Source organism: Aythya ferina (assembly GCF_964211825.1).
Source record: "Aythya ferina genome assembly, chromosome: 4".
NCBI classification, from domain to species: domain Eukaryota; kingdom Metazoa; phylum Chordata; class Aves; order Anseriformes; family Anatidae; genus Aythya; species Aythya ferina.
The window spans coordinates 44,933,708-44,953,325 of NC_140300.1; the positions used below are offsets into that span (position 1 = coordinate 44,933,708).

Here is a 19,618-nt window from a genome sequence, read left to right on the forward strand (position 1 = left end):
TTATAGCCAGAGATAACACCAGGACAAAAACAAGCATTGCAGGGAAATCCTAGTTCACTGAATTAAGAGATAGAAGTGCACACAGAGCACTCCCATAGACAGAAGAACACTTGACAGTAGGTAACAACCAGCAGCTAACAGTAAGCAAGTGCTCTGCAAGCTCCCCTGGCACACTTACACTGTACAAGATTTTGCATTTTAATTTCAATATACACTTCCTGACACGTTAAATAAGCTATTTAAATAAACTTTTAGAAAGAAGAGGGGTACAGACACATTTGTGCACCCTTCCTGAGGTGCAGCCCAGCCCCCACGCCCCCAACCTGCTTATCGCTGCATCCAACCAGCTCCCCCGGCATACCTGCGTACATAAGCATCACTAATCTGCTTCAGTCAGAACAAGCCAGGTTAGCTTAAAAGTTTAAATTCTTAGCTAAGCAGATTTGTTTTGCCTGAAATAGATTAGGAAACAACCGCACGAGCAGTTCCACGCACCGATGAGAGACACGGGGGGACAGGACAAGCGGCACGGGCTGCAACCCGTGAGCAGCACTGCCCAGTCTGACCTGAACGGCCACTGCAGCACAAGGGCACCCACTCGGGAAATTGGTTAAGGGCTCAATTCAAACTCACGGTCTGTTCTGTTCCACAGCTTCCCCATGTTGTAAGAACCAGTGAAAGTGAAGCAAGGATTCCCGTCCTGGTCTTACAAAGAGGCTGGCATCTACAGCTGATCACGTTCACTTACGATGAATCATGGACACAACACTTAGAGTCCAACTGCTACTACTTCTATTTAAGCAGAGAACAAGCTCTAAATATGATGAAAGTGGCCAATGTTGGCCAAGGGACAAACTTAATTTATTGTTACTTTTGTTCATAAACGAGGAAGGGAGTATAGGTCTACTGGAAATAATAAGAATGACCGTATCTCACTATCCTGATTTGGGGGCTTCTTGCTTCTTTGGCAGTCATCTTCCTAAGTGATCACACCCTGAGAGAGCTCATGAGGACAGCATTTCAAGGGCAAAAATAAAAGAAAGGACATGCACATACCCAGATGGCAAACACACCACACAATTTACTACTTGGCTGAAGTACTTCACTCCCAAAATAGTTTAACCTAACCTCCTTAGGTCCTTACAACAACCTCCAAAGTCTAACAAATACAAACCAAGTCTGCAAACGCACGGAAACAATAAGCAAAGGTAACACCAATCCCTTCATCAGTGGCTTCAAGGAGATGTTTCATTGAAGACCACATGGTCCACAACTTTAACTATGAAAAAGGGTCTTCCTCATGATAAAGAAATTAGCATTTTTGCTACAAGTGTGTCACACACACACGTGTCTGCTTCTGTCCTGGTACCACTTGTTCTTCTCTCCAAGAAAGCTCTGAGAGAAGAGTTTTGCCCTAGCATCCTTTACCTCCGAGCAGAATGCAAAGCAATCCATTCACACACATGCAGAGCCCAAGATGCAGGCATATAGGTAAGACAAATAGACAATTCACATTAATAACCAAAAATAAGAAACTGAAAAGCTAAACTTTTGCCATTTATTTAAAAAATACAACCTTTTCTAAATACCTTACAGGTTCATAAAGTTGCTGGACTAGCAAGGGAACAAGCAGACGTGTGGAGGGGTGCTTTTGTACTTGACTCCCCTCAAGGAACTGATCGTCATTGAGCACTTTCACACATTTGCTGGTTTGTTTTAAACACAGCAAGGATATGTGGGAGAGACTGGAAGGTAAAATGCTTCACGAAGATGCAATAAGTTTAGCTCAACTGAAAAACTATTAATCTCTAGCTACCAAATACAGTGCCATTGTTCAGGAGTACAGGGTGCTCTTATCAAATCGTCATCAATAAGCAGCAACAGGAAAGTGACTGGCCAATGTTCAGTAATCTCAGTACATTTGTGAAAACTCCACAAAATCCATGGGAGTAGCATAACAATAAAGCTTGCTTCTTCAAGCACACGTGTCACCTCCAAACCACTTATCAATGAACTTGATCCCCAGTATGTAACTTGGAATCCAAATCCAAATGCTTCAATTGGCCCTTCCCAAAGCGTAATTGTTTCTCCAAGTACAAGTTTGGCAAATACTACCTAGGATGTATCACTGTCAATACACACACACATTCCAGAGGTAAAGGAGCAAGTAAATCTCTCTTGCACAGCAGAGTCCATCATCTGTATTTGTAAAGGATGGTCTTGCTCAACAGAATTTGCAAATCACAGACCAAAGAAAAGAAGGAATATGTAAAATCAAGATAACACAATTAGCTGCTCACAATGGGATAGATTTGCTGCTTGCTCTTTCCTCTACTACAGAGGAAGGGAATCAGAAGTACTGACACAGGCAAGTGGGACTTGCTGATGAGATGAAAGGAAAGGTATATTTTGAATAGCAACCTGAAGGTTAAGTTAGAAGCTGTGTCAAAACGGAGAATATTCCAGGCAGATGTGGCAGCATAAAACTAGAATCGAAGTAATTATAAGGGGATAGCAAGGCAAAAAAATATGAAGAGTGGAATAAATTATACAATATAAGGCCTCAGACGAATTATAGATAATTCATTACTAGATATAGAGTAAACAGGATCAGATCTGTTCAGTGCCTGTAGCCAAGAAAGTGCATTATTGATCTACTGTATTATGCAGAGCTTGGAAAAAGACGACGACTCAGGAGTAAGTGTTCCAGCATATCAATTTTTATATTTAGCAACAGCTGAAACAAGCAGAAATGGACACTTCATAACATTAGTACCTGATTGTTTATTTTATGCTTCAAGACAAATTGGCTTTGTGCACCCTGAAGAGGAATGCTGTCAAAAAGGCCAAAAACGCAATTCCTTAATTTAATAATATTTAAAGCTTCTCTAACAATTGAGATGGACTCCAAGCAGCATTGTCCTTGCAGCACGTTATTGATACTGTTAAAACAAGACTTTCCTAATGGAAAATCTAACAAGATGCTAAGCCAGCCAAAGTAATACCGAAAATAGCTGCGGTGTTTACAAGCAAGTATCAAAGTGTTCGTGTCTCTCTGAAGTCCTTTTATTTCCAACACCTAACATATGCTTGTGTAAATCCATAAGATCCTGAAAAGTAAAGGCTGAGAAACACTGCCCAAATTTCACATTGTGGGAACGTGGCAAAATATTCAACTTTGCGTGGGACAAGAACCAAGTTATTTAGAGCCGGTGTGACAGATTTACACCAGGATCCAATGAGAGCTACTGATTAAATAAATAAGCAAAAGCAAATTCAAGGACTAGTAAAAACAAAAACTTGACTTTGTGACAGCAATCTGTGTTTTGTTTTTGTTTTTATCCATGGGCTTTTGATTCTATAAAGCCTAATGTCTTTTTTAATTCTACCCAAGGAAATGCATAGGCTGTAGTACAATCCTTGCATGAAAATGAAATCAAGTCTTCTGTTTGCAACAGATTTGCCTGATGCCAGTGGCTGTTTGCCAGCCATCAGCACTACCATTAATACAAAGACTCTTATCTGCTCTTTGGTTGGTTCATTTGTTACTCGCCTATATTTAAAGTCTTCCTGTGGAAAAGAGTGGACTTGTGGTTCTAGGGGTATCAATGCTGCTACAGTGATAGATGGCTTGTCAAGATACCATGACCATTGTGAACTTACACATTACTAAACACACCTAAATGTATACAGTGGTATTAGCTGCCTTTCTCAGCACCAAAGATAGCTTACCTGGCCAACTGAGAACTTGCCTTTTAAAACCAAAGGTGCAGCTGCGTTCAAATAACAGGAGTAAACGCGTCAACACTTATTTGTGAATGGATACGGCTAAATAAAACGAAAAAAATACAAGCGTGCCCTTACTGTTTCCTCCTCAAAAACTATGCCAAATACAAATGAAGTCTGATGCCATCTGCCACCTAATTACACCTTATATAATATATGTCATCAGGACACTTACCATAGCCATCACTCTGCAAGCGATGACACAAGATTGAAGTATTCAACTATCTGAATTTTCCTGCTCAGGGAACTCGCCGAGCCTTTGCAAAGCTGTGCATGCTAATGCAAAATCTTTTCAGATGAAATAGCTAAAATAAATTGATAAGAGCTATGCAGCCAGTGAAGTGCCATCACCTTTTTATTTCCCAGCTATTCCCACAAGCAGGTACTTGTATTCATTATTTTCTATAGTCCCTACACTTAAGATTTGAATTCTGCAAGTCCAAGACCAACTACAGCCAATGGCATCCACATCATCCACTATTTGGAAATGTACTCCACAGACAGATCAAATGAAATCCAGTCCTCTTTTCAGGCAAAACTGTCTGAATGACTGCCTGTTGTACTTTGTATTACACCCGTATGTTCACAGTCCACACTCTACGGTGATAAAAGATGCTACTGTGTTCATTATGTTCACAATTTAGGACAACACAAAGACAAACAAAGCCATTTTAATTACAAAACTTCTGGAGTAATGTTTCAGTAATAGAATGAATAAATTTTCCTTTCTGGATTGGCTTGCTGTGTTTCACCAACTTAGCAGTGCTTATGTTACAGTACCATATGAGCTTTGAACATCAACAGTAATTCATTATGAATCCTGCTGCAACAGGATTCAACTTGTCATCGAAAACAAGCTGATCTGAGGCAGTAACAGAAATTTTCTTCGCCAAAGTCAGGCAACATTTTTCGTGCCACTTTTTCTCCCCTATCAGTTGGCGTTACTTTGAAGTACACACACTACTTTCTTACTTAAACCTTTCCCTACTAAAATAAACATGCTCAGAAACATACAGCATGAAATACTCATCTTCCCCAAAGCAGCAGATAAGCTTCCAGGTAAAGACAAGGAATCAGTGCATTTCTGTGTTCTCAGGGTATAGAAGATCTTTAACCTTTTCAATACAGGAAGAACCAAAACCGATCAAAACAAAAATTACACTATACGTTTCCTGACACATCAAACTACCATGAAGTTTCCAGCTTAAGATAAAAGCATAGTAAGACTCTCTTGACGCCAACAAGTCATTCAGCAGTTAAACTTCAGTCTCCCCTAAAAGGCAAGTGTAGATAGGCCTGCCATATTTAATTCAGAAAATGTGGTGTGCTGGGAAATACCACAGCTAGACATCTCACTGCTATCTTGAGCTGCTGACAACTTCCAGAGAGAAGAAAAGCTTGTCTCGGCAACGTCCTGACATGGATGATTCTAGCCTCTAATAACTGAAATCTTAATTTCACCCCACATTTTGCTGTTGTTTTTTGTTTGTTTTTTAATCTTAATGAGAGCATTTCTTAACAATACATTTTTATTATCGAGAGCAAGAAATTTCTGAACTGCTCAGTAAAGTCAATATCGATTCCCCAAATTTCTCTTCCTTTCTCTAGCGACCAGCAGCACACATCAGAAATTTTAGAAGCGTACTTCTTACATCAGCAGACATAAGACGATGCACAGTAAGGGCCTGTTTTGTAAGTCACAAGAACACGAGGCCACCAGCTTTTAGGACTTCTGCAAGCCACTGATTACATAGACAGAAGTGACCCCATGTACTAGCACAGAGTGAAACAGCCTCATCTACTGACATCGGATCCTGCAGCCTCTTGCTGCTGCTAGCACATTCAAGTGCATCAAGGGACAGCTGAAGTGCTTGGTGCACGGTAAGACCTGGTTGTGAGAACTGCAATGTATGCTTTGTGCTCACTTGCCTGGATCGATGTGACGGACTTGGCACTCGGACTCACAGACAAAATGCCTGAAAACATCCTGACTGAAGTCTTTGAGGAGATAAAAAGCAAGATAACTGTGCCCTCCCTTAGCACTATTCTTTACCTGTTTTACAGTCTGCTTTCATAGTTAATTTTCCCTGTAATATATTTAAAAAAAAAAAAAAAAGCAGATCTTCTATTCCTCCATTCAAGAAGAGAAAAACCCTTGCTGCCCATAGCACCTCCTTTATTCAGATGCAGTGCAACAATGAAGGCACAAGATCTGGCTTGGAATATTTAGGGAAAGCACGGTCACCACAAAATGAGCTCATGTCTGTAATGTATCAGGACACATCCTGTATATCTGCTCTCTCAGAGCACAGCTCACAGCTGGTTTTTGCTTGGATGTGGGGAAGCCTGGGGAATGCATTATTTTATGGGGAGGGTGCTTTTTCACGCTGGGGGCTGATAAAGGATCTGAAACATTCTAATAAACCCAGCCAGATTTGCTACCTTTGCCTGCCACTTAATCTAACAGCTCACTACCATTAAATGTGGTTTCCAACCAAAACAAACAAAATCATGCTTCTTTGCATAGCTTTTTCCACATATAGAAGGTTGCCATTTTACTTTATTTACAAAAATATAGGTTCACAAGGAACTTGCAAGTGGAGCACAACTGGGAAAAGTTACTTTCATATGAACAATTCACATCACAGAATAGTGAAAGATTAACAATACATGTTGTATAAAGCAGGTTTGAGAATGCCTTTAAATCAAGACTAAAATCTAAGAATCAATTCATGTTTTTCACAAAGAAAAATGTGTCTTGTGTAACTTGGTCCATAACGGAAGCTATGGGCACCAAACAGTGAGGAACTTTTCAGTCCAAGAACAATTACTCTAAGTTTCTAATAAGAACCAAATTGGGAAGTTGCAATTTATTTCTCCTGAATGACAATTATCCTCACATGCAGTATTTGCTCTCCCACTCTTCCAAACTCTTCTGGTGAAGCTCTATAAAGATGAAGTTCAGCCAAAACATTTTAATTACTCGTTCTTCTAAAGGAAGAAATATCAGGTGGGCACAGCTAAGCAAGATGCATGAAGTACTTAAAGACTAGCCTACATACAGGCATCAGTGCTCACAGGTGATCATAAGATAAATTTTTGAAGGAGGAACTGCTAGTGTACATGTATACATAAGCAAGCTTAGGAAGCCTTGATTACAAAAAAAATGAAATGAGAGAAAAGTTTAGACCCAAGATATTTGTGAAGTCTCAAAATGAGTTGGTAAGCTTGTATACACATATCCAGGGTTTGCTGCTTTCCTACGCTCCAGAACAAAAGCTGACAGCAGGTCATCAGCTACAAGTACGTACACTTCTTAAAATTATTATTTTTAAAATCACATCACAACAGACAGGTAGAAACTACCCACATTATTAACTTCAGTTAGTGGCTTGCTAATTCATGTTGTTTTAAATCCAGCTGGCACACCGCACTAATCCTGATGTCCTGCACTAACTTAGCAACTGATTTTCACATCCTAAGATCCCGAATTGCCACTGTTATGCAAGGTGTCTTTCTAGGCAGAAATAAAGAATTAGCGACCTAGCTTTCACCAGTGAATTGCCACTCAAAATTATGGGCTGTCACAGCCTTAAGAGCAGCAAATTACAGCACTGCCTTCCTAGCTCCTGTAGTACCACACTCAGTCCATGTTGGTTAGCCATTTCCTTCGTTCCTCAGTTTATGCCACCTAACCCAACCTGCTTAAGGAAAAGATTTTGTTGTCACTCAGGCTATCATGGGAAATAACCGCAGCTGTGAAAACAGATGGAAAATGCTTTTGTATACATTCAGTTATGATATGTCTATCTGACGGGAAGCGTCTTCTACTCCCCATCCTGAATTGTGACTGTAGGTGTAGGCATCTGGAGGAAGGCAAAGTGAAATTTGCATTCTTTGGGGAAACAGGTGGAGAAAAAAAGGGACAAGCTAAGCATTAGTAACAACTGTGCATCTGGGAGACAGCACAGTGGGAAAGTAGAAGACAATGAAAGCGACCAGGCAAGCAGATGGAGCCAAAAACCTTGGTGTGTGTGTTTGTGTGTTGGGGGGGATAACAAATAAAAATCAAGTGACAGCTGCATTAGTTGGCACACAATCCCCAATGGATGGCAAAGACACTACCCCTGTATTGGTGAAGTGTCAGAAAAGACACTGAAGGAATAAGGTCCATCTTTCTATGAATTAAAGACTACAGAGACTACGTGGTTAAAACGTGCTTAAAAGATAGCAGTGAGATCTGAGTTAAGATCTAATTTTTTCCCCAGTTCCAGATGTGAGAAGCTGGGTGAGTCACCAATTCTTTCTGTATCTGCATTACAACAGCCTCAAACACCAGTTTTTGCCCCTAGGGCCTATATATGCCCACAGAGTGCAAGCAAGATGTATTTACCGAGATGTTTTTAGCACTTATTTTTCAGTGGAATTTTCTGGGGCGTATTTTACTATGCATCATATTTCCCGGGTTGCTCAATGGTATGGTATGTGCATACGCTTCATAGCTGACCACTTCATTTTAGCGACAAACATAAGGCAAAAGAGTGATTTTGCCCACCCTTTGCAGGCAGACACGTACTGATCTAGTGACACCAGCTGCATTGAACTTAACTGTGATGCCACGTTCCTGCAAAACCAAGGCTTGTATCTTTAACAATGTTAGAGTTCAAAGAATAGCTATGGTACAACTCCACCTCTTCAACATTTTTATTTTAAACTATTTTTTATTACTACACTTTTTCACTTGCTGTGAAAATCAGTTATCTGTGCTGATTATAGTTTTTTTCCTCTCTCATTTTCCCAACTTAGGAGGGCCCAATGAGCAAGCTAACACCTGGCCCTAAAACAAACAAAACACCAGAAAAATCACAAAGATGCCACCTTGGATGATAAACGAACACAAACACACTCAGAGCAAAATTTGGGAAGAAGAGAAAGGAAAAGAAGAGAGGAAAAAAAGAAAACCACAAAAACAAGACAGGTTCAGGAACTATTGTCGATGCTTTAGAGATGCCCAGAGAATGGTGCGATGAAATCTGCTGCTTTTACATGCTGAATGACTGTATCTCAAGAAAACAGCCTTAAAAATATATATGTTTTGAAAACAGTAGTTACAGGCACAGATAAAAATTGCATGTGTAAAAGAAGGATCTAACCTTTCATTAACTCAGACTCATCTGAATAGTTTTTAATACAGTGAACTGTTACTGACTCACTCTGAAGGCTAAGATTTTGCAATGATTTGCCTCAAAGCAATTTTTATTGTCAGTATTAAGTTGCTGATAAAAACAAGGGATTTAAAATATAAGTGCTGACACAACCCTAACTACAGTGTTCTGCACAGCATAGTGGCACAGCTATAATTAAAAAAGACAGCCTACATCAAGTAAAAAGCTTCACTGCAAACCTTTTTAATGGATCAATACAATATCATCAGTGACATCTCAGTAGGGAGGATAATGGTAAAGCAGCCTTTTTATGGAATTAAGAAAAATCATATGTATTAATAAAATAAATATATCTTTTGAAGTCTGTAGACAACAAGTTGTTAAGTTTACAATTCAATTTTATCATTATCTGCAAAGCATAACATAACCAGTATACAAGATGTTGTTTGTCTATTTTTCTTGTACAACAGTGTAAGTGCAAAGATGGTTAAGGATACACAAAAGGTTCTAAAAACTGGAATTAAAAAGAGGTCTTGGAGAAACTTCTATTTAAAACTTCTAGAATAGAAGTTGAACAACGTACAAGGAAAAAATATTTGCAATCACTTTCCCAAAACAGTGAGCGAGCAAAGTGCAGTATTCAGATCATAAAGTTTTAAGAAACTTAAACTGAACATGGTGTAAGAATGACCAGAATGGTTCATAGCAAGTCTGCCTGACTCCTCACGTATCCCCTTCTGCTAAGGCTGGAAGTCAACAAGCTAACAGTCACAGCAGGAAGTCCTGAAGGGGGAAGTCTTGTACTTATAAGGAAAATTCATTAGGAGGAATATCAGGAACATTAAGCTACCAGTAGGTAAGAAGTTGCTTGGAGGACCGTCCAGAGCAGCCAAGCCAAGGATGAAGGTTTGGTTTTGCCCCCGTGGTATTTCTGCTCAACAATCTGAAGATCTCTGTTGCTGTGATGACACGTCTCTCTAAACAGCTTGCTGTGGTCTTCTACGGCTTAATGAGTAAAAAGCAGCATTTCTGAGGGGCCGGGGAGTGGAGGAGTTATGAAAATTGTACTTGAAAAGTTGGTTTGATTAGAATAGACAAAATTTAATTTGAACCCTGGAATCTCATCATCTTTAATACTGTTAACAGGATCGTCTGTGTTGGAGCACTTGTAACACCATTAGTGAGATGGCAATTGTTCCCAAACGAAGACTTGGGAGGCCAGTCTGACGGGACAATTCTACCAGCCTGATAAACCATCCCAATTAGATAGTTACCTACACTTACTTTTGGAAGATCGCATTTCATTTCCAAAATTGATTTTTTTCCCCCCTAAATTCAGTTTGAGCAACAGTACATTGCTCTCTCTTGCGTTGCTGTGCTTCTGATAATGCCAATATTGATGGCAGTAATCGGATTTTACTGCCAAATGTTGCTGTTTACTGCGATGCCATCATTTTTCCTGTTTTGCAAACAATGAAAAACAGCACCAAAGAAATTTTGTGCTGCTGTTTATAAAAAGAAAAAAGAAGAGAAGCCACTTTAGCCTGACAAAGACCAAGGGAAATTGAAATACTACCACAGGAGGGAATCACCAGAGAACTGATGGCGGCTGAGGGCCCTGTGGTGTACCACACAGCAGTGAGAGGACAGGGGAAGGCACCAGGCCTGCGAAGCACAGCAGCTGAAGCCAAAGACAAAGCCTGGGACTGCGGCAGGTATGGGTCTCTCCAGATAACCAGGACGGCTCCTTCAGCCCCAGGTCTGCTTGCCTGTTCTCCCCTCCTCACCACACGGCTCCTCAGTGCACCAGAGGCCTCCCATGCACAGCTCCCTCCTCGCAGCTCTGCACCCTCACCACTGTCTCCTCAACCAGAGAAGATTCAGTGCTTCCTGATTATTCAGAAGAAAAGCTCTGCTGCTATTTCAAGATAAACTTATTCCCCGGGGTATTCAGAGTCCGTATTATCCTCTGATTGCAGAGAGGCATCATTTCGGAACATACAGCACCAGGCCCCAGGACTGAGGCACCTGCTCTGCTAAACTGTTGGCAGAGCCGCCCACCTATGCTGAGAAGCACCAGCTAAAAAACACATAAACTGACACCTGCTCATAAAAATCTTAGGCCACCATTAACTTTGGGATTTAGGAAGTCTTCTCTCTCCTGTTTTTATAGTCACACTAACCGCTTAACCCAGAAAGTGGACATATGATAGCACAACCAAGGAGTTACCAGAAAGGCGCATCGGCTCGCTTGGCTTAAATACTTGAAGCTGGTATCTCCACAGAAACAGACTTCAGGAACCTTTAGTTTTTAGCATTTGTACAACATAGCATGAAAACTGAAAAACCATTTACACGAAGGGATAAACTTAATTTTACTAAATGTCTTGACCTAAGAAGGTAAAATTGGGCTTTCTTGTTGTATAAACCTAGACTGGTATGCTCTTGTAATACAGCTAGTCACTCATTTCAATAAAAGAAAGTTTTGACTTTTATTTTAAGCCATTAGCCTTCCAGAGCTAAATTTAGCCCTGGAGGAGTTGCCAGGTTCCTTTTAGACACATTAGGACTGCTATCTAAAATGCAGAATTACGATCAGAAATTCTATTTCTGAGAGAACAAAGCCTGACATTCAGATCCCACAATAAGTTTCTAATGCCACCAATTTGGAGGGCAGCTGGAAGCAAACAAGCAAACAAATCGCAACTATAACTGTTTTTTCACATATATACAAATACATATTTACATATAGAAACATACATATAGGGCATGTTGTCTACAAAAGCAGAACCAAATTGATTCAGCAGCTGCGCAGGTGGTACCAGTATCATTGTAAGGCCAAGTCAGCAAAGATCTTGATTCCCTTCCATGTTTCCCGAATACAGAGAAAATATTAGAACATCTTAAAGGACTGAAATATTTGGGAAGTATTACACAGCAAGATACTCATTTTTGCAAAGATCGGTAAGCAGACTATCTGATTTCTCCCCTTAGTAACAAGCATTCACAAGCTGGTAACACTTTCAGCTCCCAAAAAGGTTGCATGGTTGTACAAAACTCAAGGTAGTTTGGTGATACACCGCACAGATGGATCCAGTACTATCACATTTCAGCAAAATGAGATTAAGTTAGAGTGGTTAAAGAGAAAATAAGTTTGAAGTCCTTCCAGGAAACAATTTTATCAGTATATCTCCAGGAAACATCTCTAAGAGTTCCGTTAAGGCAGGTAAAATGTACATTAGTAGCATTGATTGTTTTTGTTGTTGTGTGGTGTTTTTTTGGTTTTTTTTTTTTTTTTTTTTTTTTGTTGTTGTTTGGTTGTTTTTTTTGTTTGTTTGTTTGTTTTTCTTAATAGTCAGTGCAATTCTCTTTTGTTTTTTTAATAAAGGAAATAGGTTTGCTGGAAGATCCCTTTCACTGACACTCTGGGATACTTTAAACATGAAACATTTTAAGCCTGCAAAATCATCCTACTAAATGGCATGCACAGTCAAACTAATTTTGGAAAATGTTGATGCCTAAATACCATCATTTGTTTTCAACAGTGCACATACCACCTCAAATAAGTCTGTTTCTTCCCACCTTTGATACAAGCTTACCCTAAAGTTTAGCCTGATGTTTCACACACACACAAAGCTTAGATCTCATTAGAATATCTTTTAAAAAAGATATTCAGAGCTGTTGTAGTGGCTACCACTATAAATATCTTCTGGCTGAGTAATAAGAAGAAAACATTAGTGATGAAAACAGCTAAGTGCTGGCTGTTGCTAATTAGAGCACCACTGGGGTCCAGAATCTGAATACTACACGTACATAGTATATCAAAATGGTACGGGTACACTAATGGTGGTATTCTACCCAAACCACTCCACAAGCACACCGGAGGCACGTAACCACCTCGCAGGCAGCAGGCAACTGCATGAATGAGCAGAGGCAGGCACGAGGGCTGGGGCGTAATGGTGTTTCGCTGCCCATGCACTCCCAGAGCATTGGAAAGCCTTTAGGTGAGCCAAGGGAACACAAACCAAATGAGTCCAATTAATCATTCGGCTCTGGTAGCACAACAGTACTCCAGCAGAACACATTATTGCTCTTTACTACCATTCCCGGACAAATTCCTGTCAGCAGAAAGGACTTTTTCCCCACCCTGGCTACAGTTTCATGGAATTGTTGTATTTTGCAGTGCTGTTTTGTACACAAAACACTATTATTTTACAAAAAGAGACTGTTTTATCTGAGAAATGCAATTCTTTCCAACTACTTTTCTCGGTGATTTACAAAGATTTTTCTTAAACTTCATGGCATAACTCACTCTATCAGTGCACTTCACTTAGTAGCAAAATACACAGTGAATCTCATCACCTTTCTAACAAATACTTTCATAAAATATATTATGGTGGCAAAATTCCTACATAGTATAGGCTAACCTTCAGAAAGATGCATCGAGAAGTATAAGCAACCTATTTACTTACTTTTTATCATCGAGTTAACTCATTTAAATGGAAGTGATTTTCAATTAGCCTCTCTCAAGCCAATAGCTGCATTTCCTAATGCCTGCTAAGGCAATTTAAAGTAAAGAGCTGAAACACGGGAAGATCACTGAACACCCACCCCCTCCCAGTCAAATCCGTGTACTCAGCAGTGACTGAGTACATCCTGCACACTGAGCCCTGGGAGGTGCTACTCCACCACCGCCCACCACCTCCAAACACTAGTCTTCAGGTTCAGAAAACATGTCCGGGCTCATTCTGCTACTTCAGTACAATGACCAGTTCTCTCAGACTCAAAAAAAAATCCACTGTGTGCTGGAGAAAGAGGAACCTTTGTTTCCTTTCACACGTCTAAATTGGTGAGATAGAAACCTATTTCTGCAAGGAGACTCATGCTCATTTCACTATGTAAAAGCACAGCTGAGAAGAAGCTGAACATCAAACTCTGCATGAGCAGACATGGAAGTAGCAGCATATTCTCTTCATTTGGAAGAAGGTGTACCAAATTATATGAAAGAATCAACTTTTAGTTATCTCTTTTCAAGTATAAATGGAAAACAAAATTAAAACCTATTGATTTAAATCATATGTTTCTTGCTCACTGATTTTAATCATGATTAGGCTTCACAATTACAGATCAAACAACCTTGATTTACTTAGGGCCACTTAAATCACTGTATATATGATCACCTTAGAAATTGTTACCTATCTGATCTTAGCTATCAGTTATTTAAATCACCCATTACACACGCACCACACTGATGTCCTGAGGCCACAGTGACTGTCCTCTGAACTTCTGTGTACTCAACTTATCTTGGACTGTTTTTTACTACCGAGCTCACCCAAGACTCTTCTACTTCCTGATGGAGTTTTTTTCCTATCAGTTTTCACTCCAAAAAGAGGCGTAATACAATTAAAAGCAACTTTAATAATTTAAGGATTTTGCTTTTTAGCTTTCATTCTTGTATGATATGCCATGTAAAAGTGAGCACTCAAAGTGTGTTTATTCTTGCAAAATAATGGACAAAACCTAGGTATTTTTTTTAAAGGGAAAAGAATTAGGCATGAGCTATTACTAACCACTGTAAAGTGCTCTGTGCTCAAACTACTCTCCAATTAGCCTGAAGATTAATGCTGCGCTACGTTACCCTAAAAGCTGTAAGTTCAACACAACATGCTTCAGTTTTATCAGCCTAAGACAGCTTGGTCCGAAAGGTTGGCCCAATTAAGCTCCCCAGTTTCAGTCATTAGATCACAACTCCTAATGAGTTTTTCTACAGTAAAACGCATATCATTCTCATAACAAATATTTTTTTGTTTAGTTTCTAAATAGAGCCAGCTTTAAACCAAGGGACTGGAGGGGAAAAGAGAGAGGGAGTAAAGAGGAGACGGAGCACGCACTTTCAAAGCATAACATAAAACAAAACGTAACATTTAGTACCAACATGTAAGAACTGTTGCATACTGTCACCTAAGCCTTAGACTATGTTTGGCATGGACCAAATTCTCAGGAAATATATAAAAGCACATGTCAGTGTGATTTCAATTGCTATCAGTAAAGTAGAAAAGCTGACGTGTATGAAGTTGGCTAAGAGTTTCCAGTTCTCTGTTGAAATGATCACACAGAAACCCGCAATCTGAAGCATCAGTATTAAAAACGTAAATGAATTTCCCATGTTATTGGAGAAAACAGCTAGAGAAGTTTTTATTCTTACAAATGAGCTGTTACATCTTTGAACATCTAGCAGTTTCAGGGCAACTGGAGGCTGCAATCAAAACATCCATTAGAGTGCTCCACGTTTCAGAACAAGCAAGCAAGTGGTTGTCAGAGCAGCCAGTAAATCACCTGATCCTATTACAAAATCAATTACTGCAGCACATTTCTATTGCTACACAACCTGATAATGGCAAAATGATATTGGATAGCAGCTGCAAGGTCAAGAAAACTGCTAAGAACATCTGAAATTTGTCTTTTTATCATGTACGTCCGAATTATACAGCATCCTTTTAATGGCATATTTAAAATTTAAAATATAGTTACCTTCTTCGGCTGATTGAGACATCCAATGGATAGTCTCTGCAACTGCTCTGATGTATGGCTGCAAGACAGCAGATTGGAGCAGCACGTCGAACAGCCCAGCCTCTTCATTAAAGAAGAAATAATGCTGCAGCCACAGCCACACATTGACTTGCTCAGATGAGTTTATTCTTTACGAAATCAGGACCGGTACCGTCCCATACACACTCAAATCTGGCCAGCTGCCTCATTCTGCAGCCTCCTGGCTGTAGCTGCTGCTGCTGAGCAGACGAGAAGCCCGCGTTTCTCCAGGAAAAACATCAGCCAGGCTGAGCAGCAGGTAGCACCTCGCCTTGGAAAAAACGCGTGCGCTCTCCCCTCTTCGCAAAGTGTGCTGCTCCGAGGAGAAGGACAGCTGCCTAAGAGGAGAGGAGTGCATGCATGCAGGGAGGGCAGCCTCTCCCAGCCGCTTGCTGACTGCTCCTCCTGTGGCTCTCGTCACCTCGGGTCTGCCTCAGCCTCCCCGGCAGCACAGCCTCCAGCCTGGGCCCACGCCAGCAGCAGGCGGCCCCACCCCGTCAGCCCCACACGCCTGCATCCCCACAGCATCCCGGCAGCATCCCCAGCAGCGGGCTGCTGCTCACACCAGGAGCTGCAGACCTGGTGCAGCTCCTCCGCCTGATAAGGACCTCCCAGCTACACGGGGGAGCAGCGAGAACCTGGCTGGCTGCTGCTCCTGGACTGACTTCTGGCAAGGTCTGGGGGAAAAGGGAAAAAAAGAAAAAAGCAAAGGAAGCCTTCCTGAAGACTCCGAGTGCATGAGGAAAATGCTACTGGGGTCTATCAGAGCCTGAAATAAGAATGGCTGCCACAAAGCTGTGTGAGTGAGAACAGCCCTATGAGAAGTCAACAGAAATTTGAGCCTGGGAAGGAACAAGCCGTGAAGGGACTTAAAGGCAAAAGGTAGCGGAACCACCTCTCCAAACAAGTTAGAGGCAGACAGTATAAGCAGCTTTAGTAGTCTTGGAGGAGACTTTGCTCTGAGAAGAAAAAAACAGAACAGAAAAAGACAGAAGTATGCCTGACTGCTCTTTTGAACTAAACAGGTCTTCTAACCTTTAAAAAGTATTCTCTGGGCAGAAATATACTTTAGTTTAACACACAAAATTACTGTTGAAAATATTTTCTCATTTGCAAGAGATACTAACGCAATAACTATATACTTCTTGGTTTTCACATAGAAATGCAAGTAAAACTGTAAAAAGCTCGTTTGAATTCGTTTAAGATATGTATGCAATACTATTGCTGAAAGTAGGAGGTCTCACATTAACACACATGCTTAACCTGATTATGGGATAATCTGACTTGAAATAATTGTCACTTACATTTAGAGAGCTATCAGTGCTCGTCTCATTCAACAGCATCCTCTTTATCAAAAGGTTAAGAAAAATGCAAGTGACAGGAAAGCAGCTTAAATGAATATATTCACAAAAAAACTTCTCGTTATCACACTGCATTGAAAGCCAAATTTCTCGCCTGCTTTCCCCCCTCCCTTTCCTCTCTTCCTCCTCCCCCCTCCCTTTCCTTGGTTTAGAGCTGAACTGAGCCTCTCCCTTCACCTTGCTCTGCCCTTTTGCTATTCATGGTTGTATTAAATCAATTTCCAGTCTATGTACAAGCATGCACAACAAATTGCACAATATGAAAAACCTCTGGTAGATAAAGACTACAGATGCAAACAAGCACAATAATGCAGTAACCTTTTACTCGCCTGCTGGAGGTACTGTCTGCTGCACAGAATTTTAAATCCTCATCTGCGGATGCAATTGAGCTGGTATTGCCAAGGACTTTGCTCTTCCCGTGCTGATTCTACACAGCTATTCATTGAGAGAGCACATTATATAGAAAATTTAAAGTAATATCAGGTGAAATTACTTAAATGGCTTGAAAGGAACCAACTTCTAAAAAAATCAGCCATAGCTCTGACCAGTCATATTTCAGAGAGATGTCAGACACATTAGTGAAGAAAGTCTCATTGCTGATGCATGCTTGCCAGCAATGTGCAGGATGTGGAAGCAGAGAGATAATGAAAAAAAATTAATACACAGATTTAAAGTGCAAGGATCGTGTTCTCATGCTCAAAATTTCACACGTCGTGCACACCACAAAAAAGTCTCTGACCACAAGCATGTATTGTTTATAAAGCTAAGGAAATGGTTGTTAAAAACAGTCCCCACATCCCCCTACTTCAAATCCTGGTCTCTCAGTAGACTGCAGATAAGTTCTAATACAAATATTCTTACTGCACCTGCATTTCTGATAAATACAAATGCTGGCTTCTTCCTTCGGCAGCACACATAGTTAAGGATTGCACAGATGCATATCTTAACGGGCAGTCTAAAGGAAAACATCAATATTTTGGATAACGGTTTTGAGTCTAATAAGGTTACAAAGTACAAGGGTACTTCACCAGAATTTGTATTGTTCTTAGCAGAAACGAAACACCAGCAGTAAAGCCTGCTATTCATTATTTATGAATTATGCCCCTCCTCGTGCCCATTTCCTTAATGTACTATTGATTCCAGGATGCATGCAGTGACAGACAACCCACAGTTTGATAGCATAAGTATCTGCAAAATAAATTAATATTTTCAGGAATATCAAAGTAATATCACTGAAAGATTTTTTTTCTCCTATCTAGGGACAACATAACTGAAGTCCCACTGACAGTGACAGTTAAGAGATGAACAAACTTTCTCTCCACTACAAGCATCCTATAATGTCATGTAAAAAATGGAAACAGCATTTCAGTGGTGTTACCACAATATTTTGTAAGATGTTTCTTCTACTTTCCTATTGTCTGTTATTAGCAAAACTTTCCCTACATCTTTACTCCCTAGGATCCATTTAATCTGAAAATAAAATTTTGCCCTGAGTATTTTTGTTACTTCCCTGTGCATAACAGGAAGATTAGGTGCATAACGCTCTTCTCCATAATATTGATTGAGAGGAAGAAATCATGCAGCCAACATCCTGCATAGTTACTTTTCAGAACGCCAGCTATTTTTGTTATTATATTAGGTTTCACATGTCCCACAAACTTAGCAAAATCCAAACTTAAAAACATCATAGGATTGTTTATGGTTTTAAAGAAACATTTATCAAACTAACAAAGCTTTCTTGCGACATTCCCCCTCATCAGCCACAGACTGTTTCTACAAAAGATGTAAAAGAGAAATGATTTCATGCTAAGCTAAGGCCATGCTCTCCTGTATGCAAGATCTCAGTGGGCAAACCGCCAGACACACTCTTAGTTAAAGAGCCTCAATGAAATATCACTTGGATACAGTACGTGGAAAGACCATAGGCTATGAAAAGTGTATGCACTAATAGAACAAGTTATGTGCAGAATATATACTTCACTTAATAGTTCACAGGGATATATCTATGGGAACAACATACAAGTTATGAAATATCGTAACCGAACAAATTATCAAGCATACACTATTTTAAACTGATATAAAATTTAAGGGGGAAAGCCTTCCTACAAAAAGACTCTTGCCAAGTAATTGTGGCAGATGATTAGCAGCACACCATTAGGGCAAGAACGCTCTACTATATATAATTCATTGTCAAGTTTAAATGTCCAAGCACACCACTAAGATATCAACACGCAACATGCTTGATATACAGTACAATACTCAAAGGGAAAAAAGGCCAACAGGTTTATGTATAATATTTAGAAAATAGAAAGGGAAAGCAAGACAAGGTACATGTCTAAGGGTTTCAGAAAGATCGAAGACACCTTCTGCAATGGATGGACGTGTCCTAAGGAAACTCTTTGAAAGATGGTCAGAAATACCAGAGGCCCCTGGCTTGTCACACGGTCTGGCCAGCACCCCCAAGATGGTGTCTGCTATCTCAGAAAGTAAGTCCAACATGCACAAAAGCCACTTGCAATATACCTTCCAGAATTGCCAAGAAAATAGCTTGTTCATATACTTCCTTGTGAATGAATCGATCTTCTCAAAGTTGATTTCTGAATTCGTCATTAAAAAAAGTTTTGAATGCATACCTACCTTTAAGTATAGTCACAATGTTCATCTGTTTGTGGAAGACAAGGTGAATACAAAATAAGAATTTATACTTTTTTAAAATAC

At 40.0% G+C, this 19,618-nt stretch overlaps 1 protein-coding gene across 3 annotated transcripts in view; it reads right to left on the reverse strand.

The window, feature by feature from the left end:
- The window catches only part of FBXW7 (F-box and WD repeat domain containing 7), a 164,655-nt gene that overhangs the window by 112,028 nt on the left and 33,009 nt on the right, over positions 1–19,618 (reverse strand). Inside the window, exon 1 of one of the 3 annotated variants that reach the window (XM_084516801.1) lies at positions 15,483–15,579. The exons of 1 other annotated variant lie outside the window; for it this stretch is intronic. Coding sequence is in view for 1 of the 2 variants with exons in the window: in XM_084516805.1 (XP_084372931.1) it covers positions 15,483–15,590 (108 nt within the window). In the remaining variant the exon portion in view is untranslated. Of the gene's footprint in view, positions 1–15,482; positions 15,601–19,618 lie in introns of those variants that run through there. One more of the 3 variants, XM_084516805.1, reaches the window with a different exon arrangement.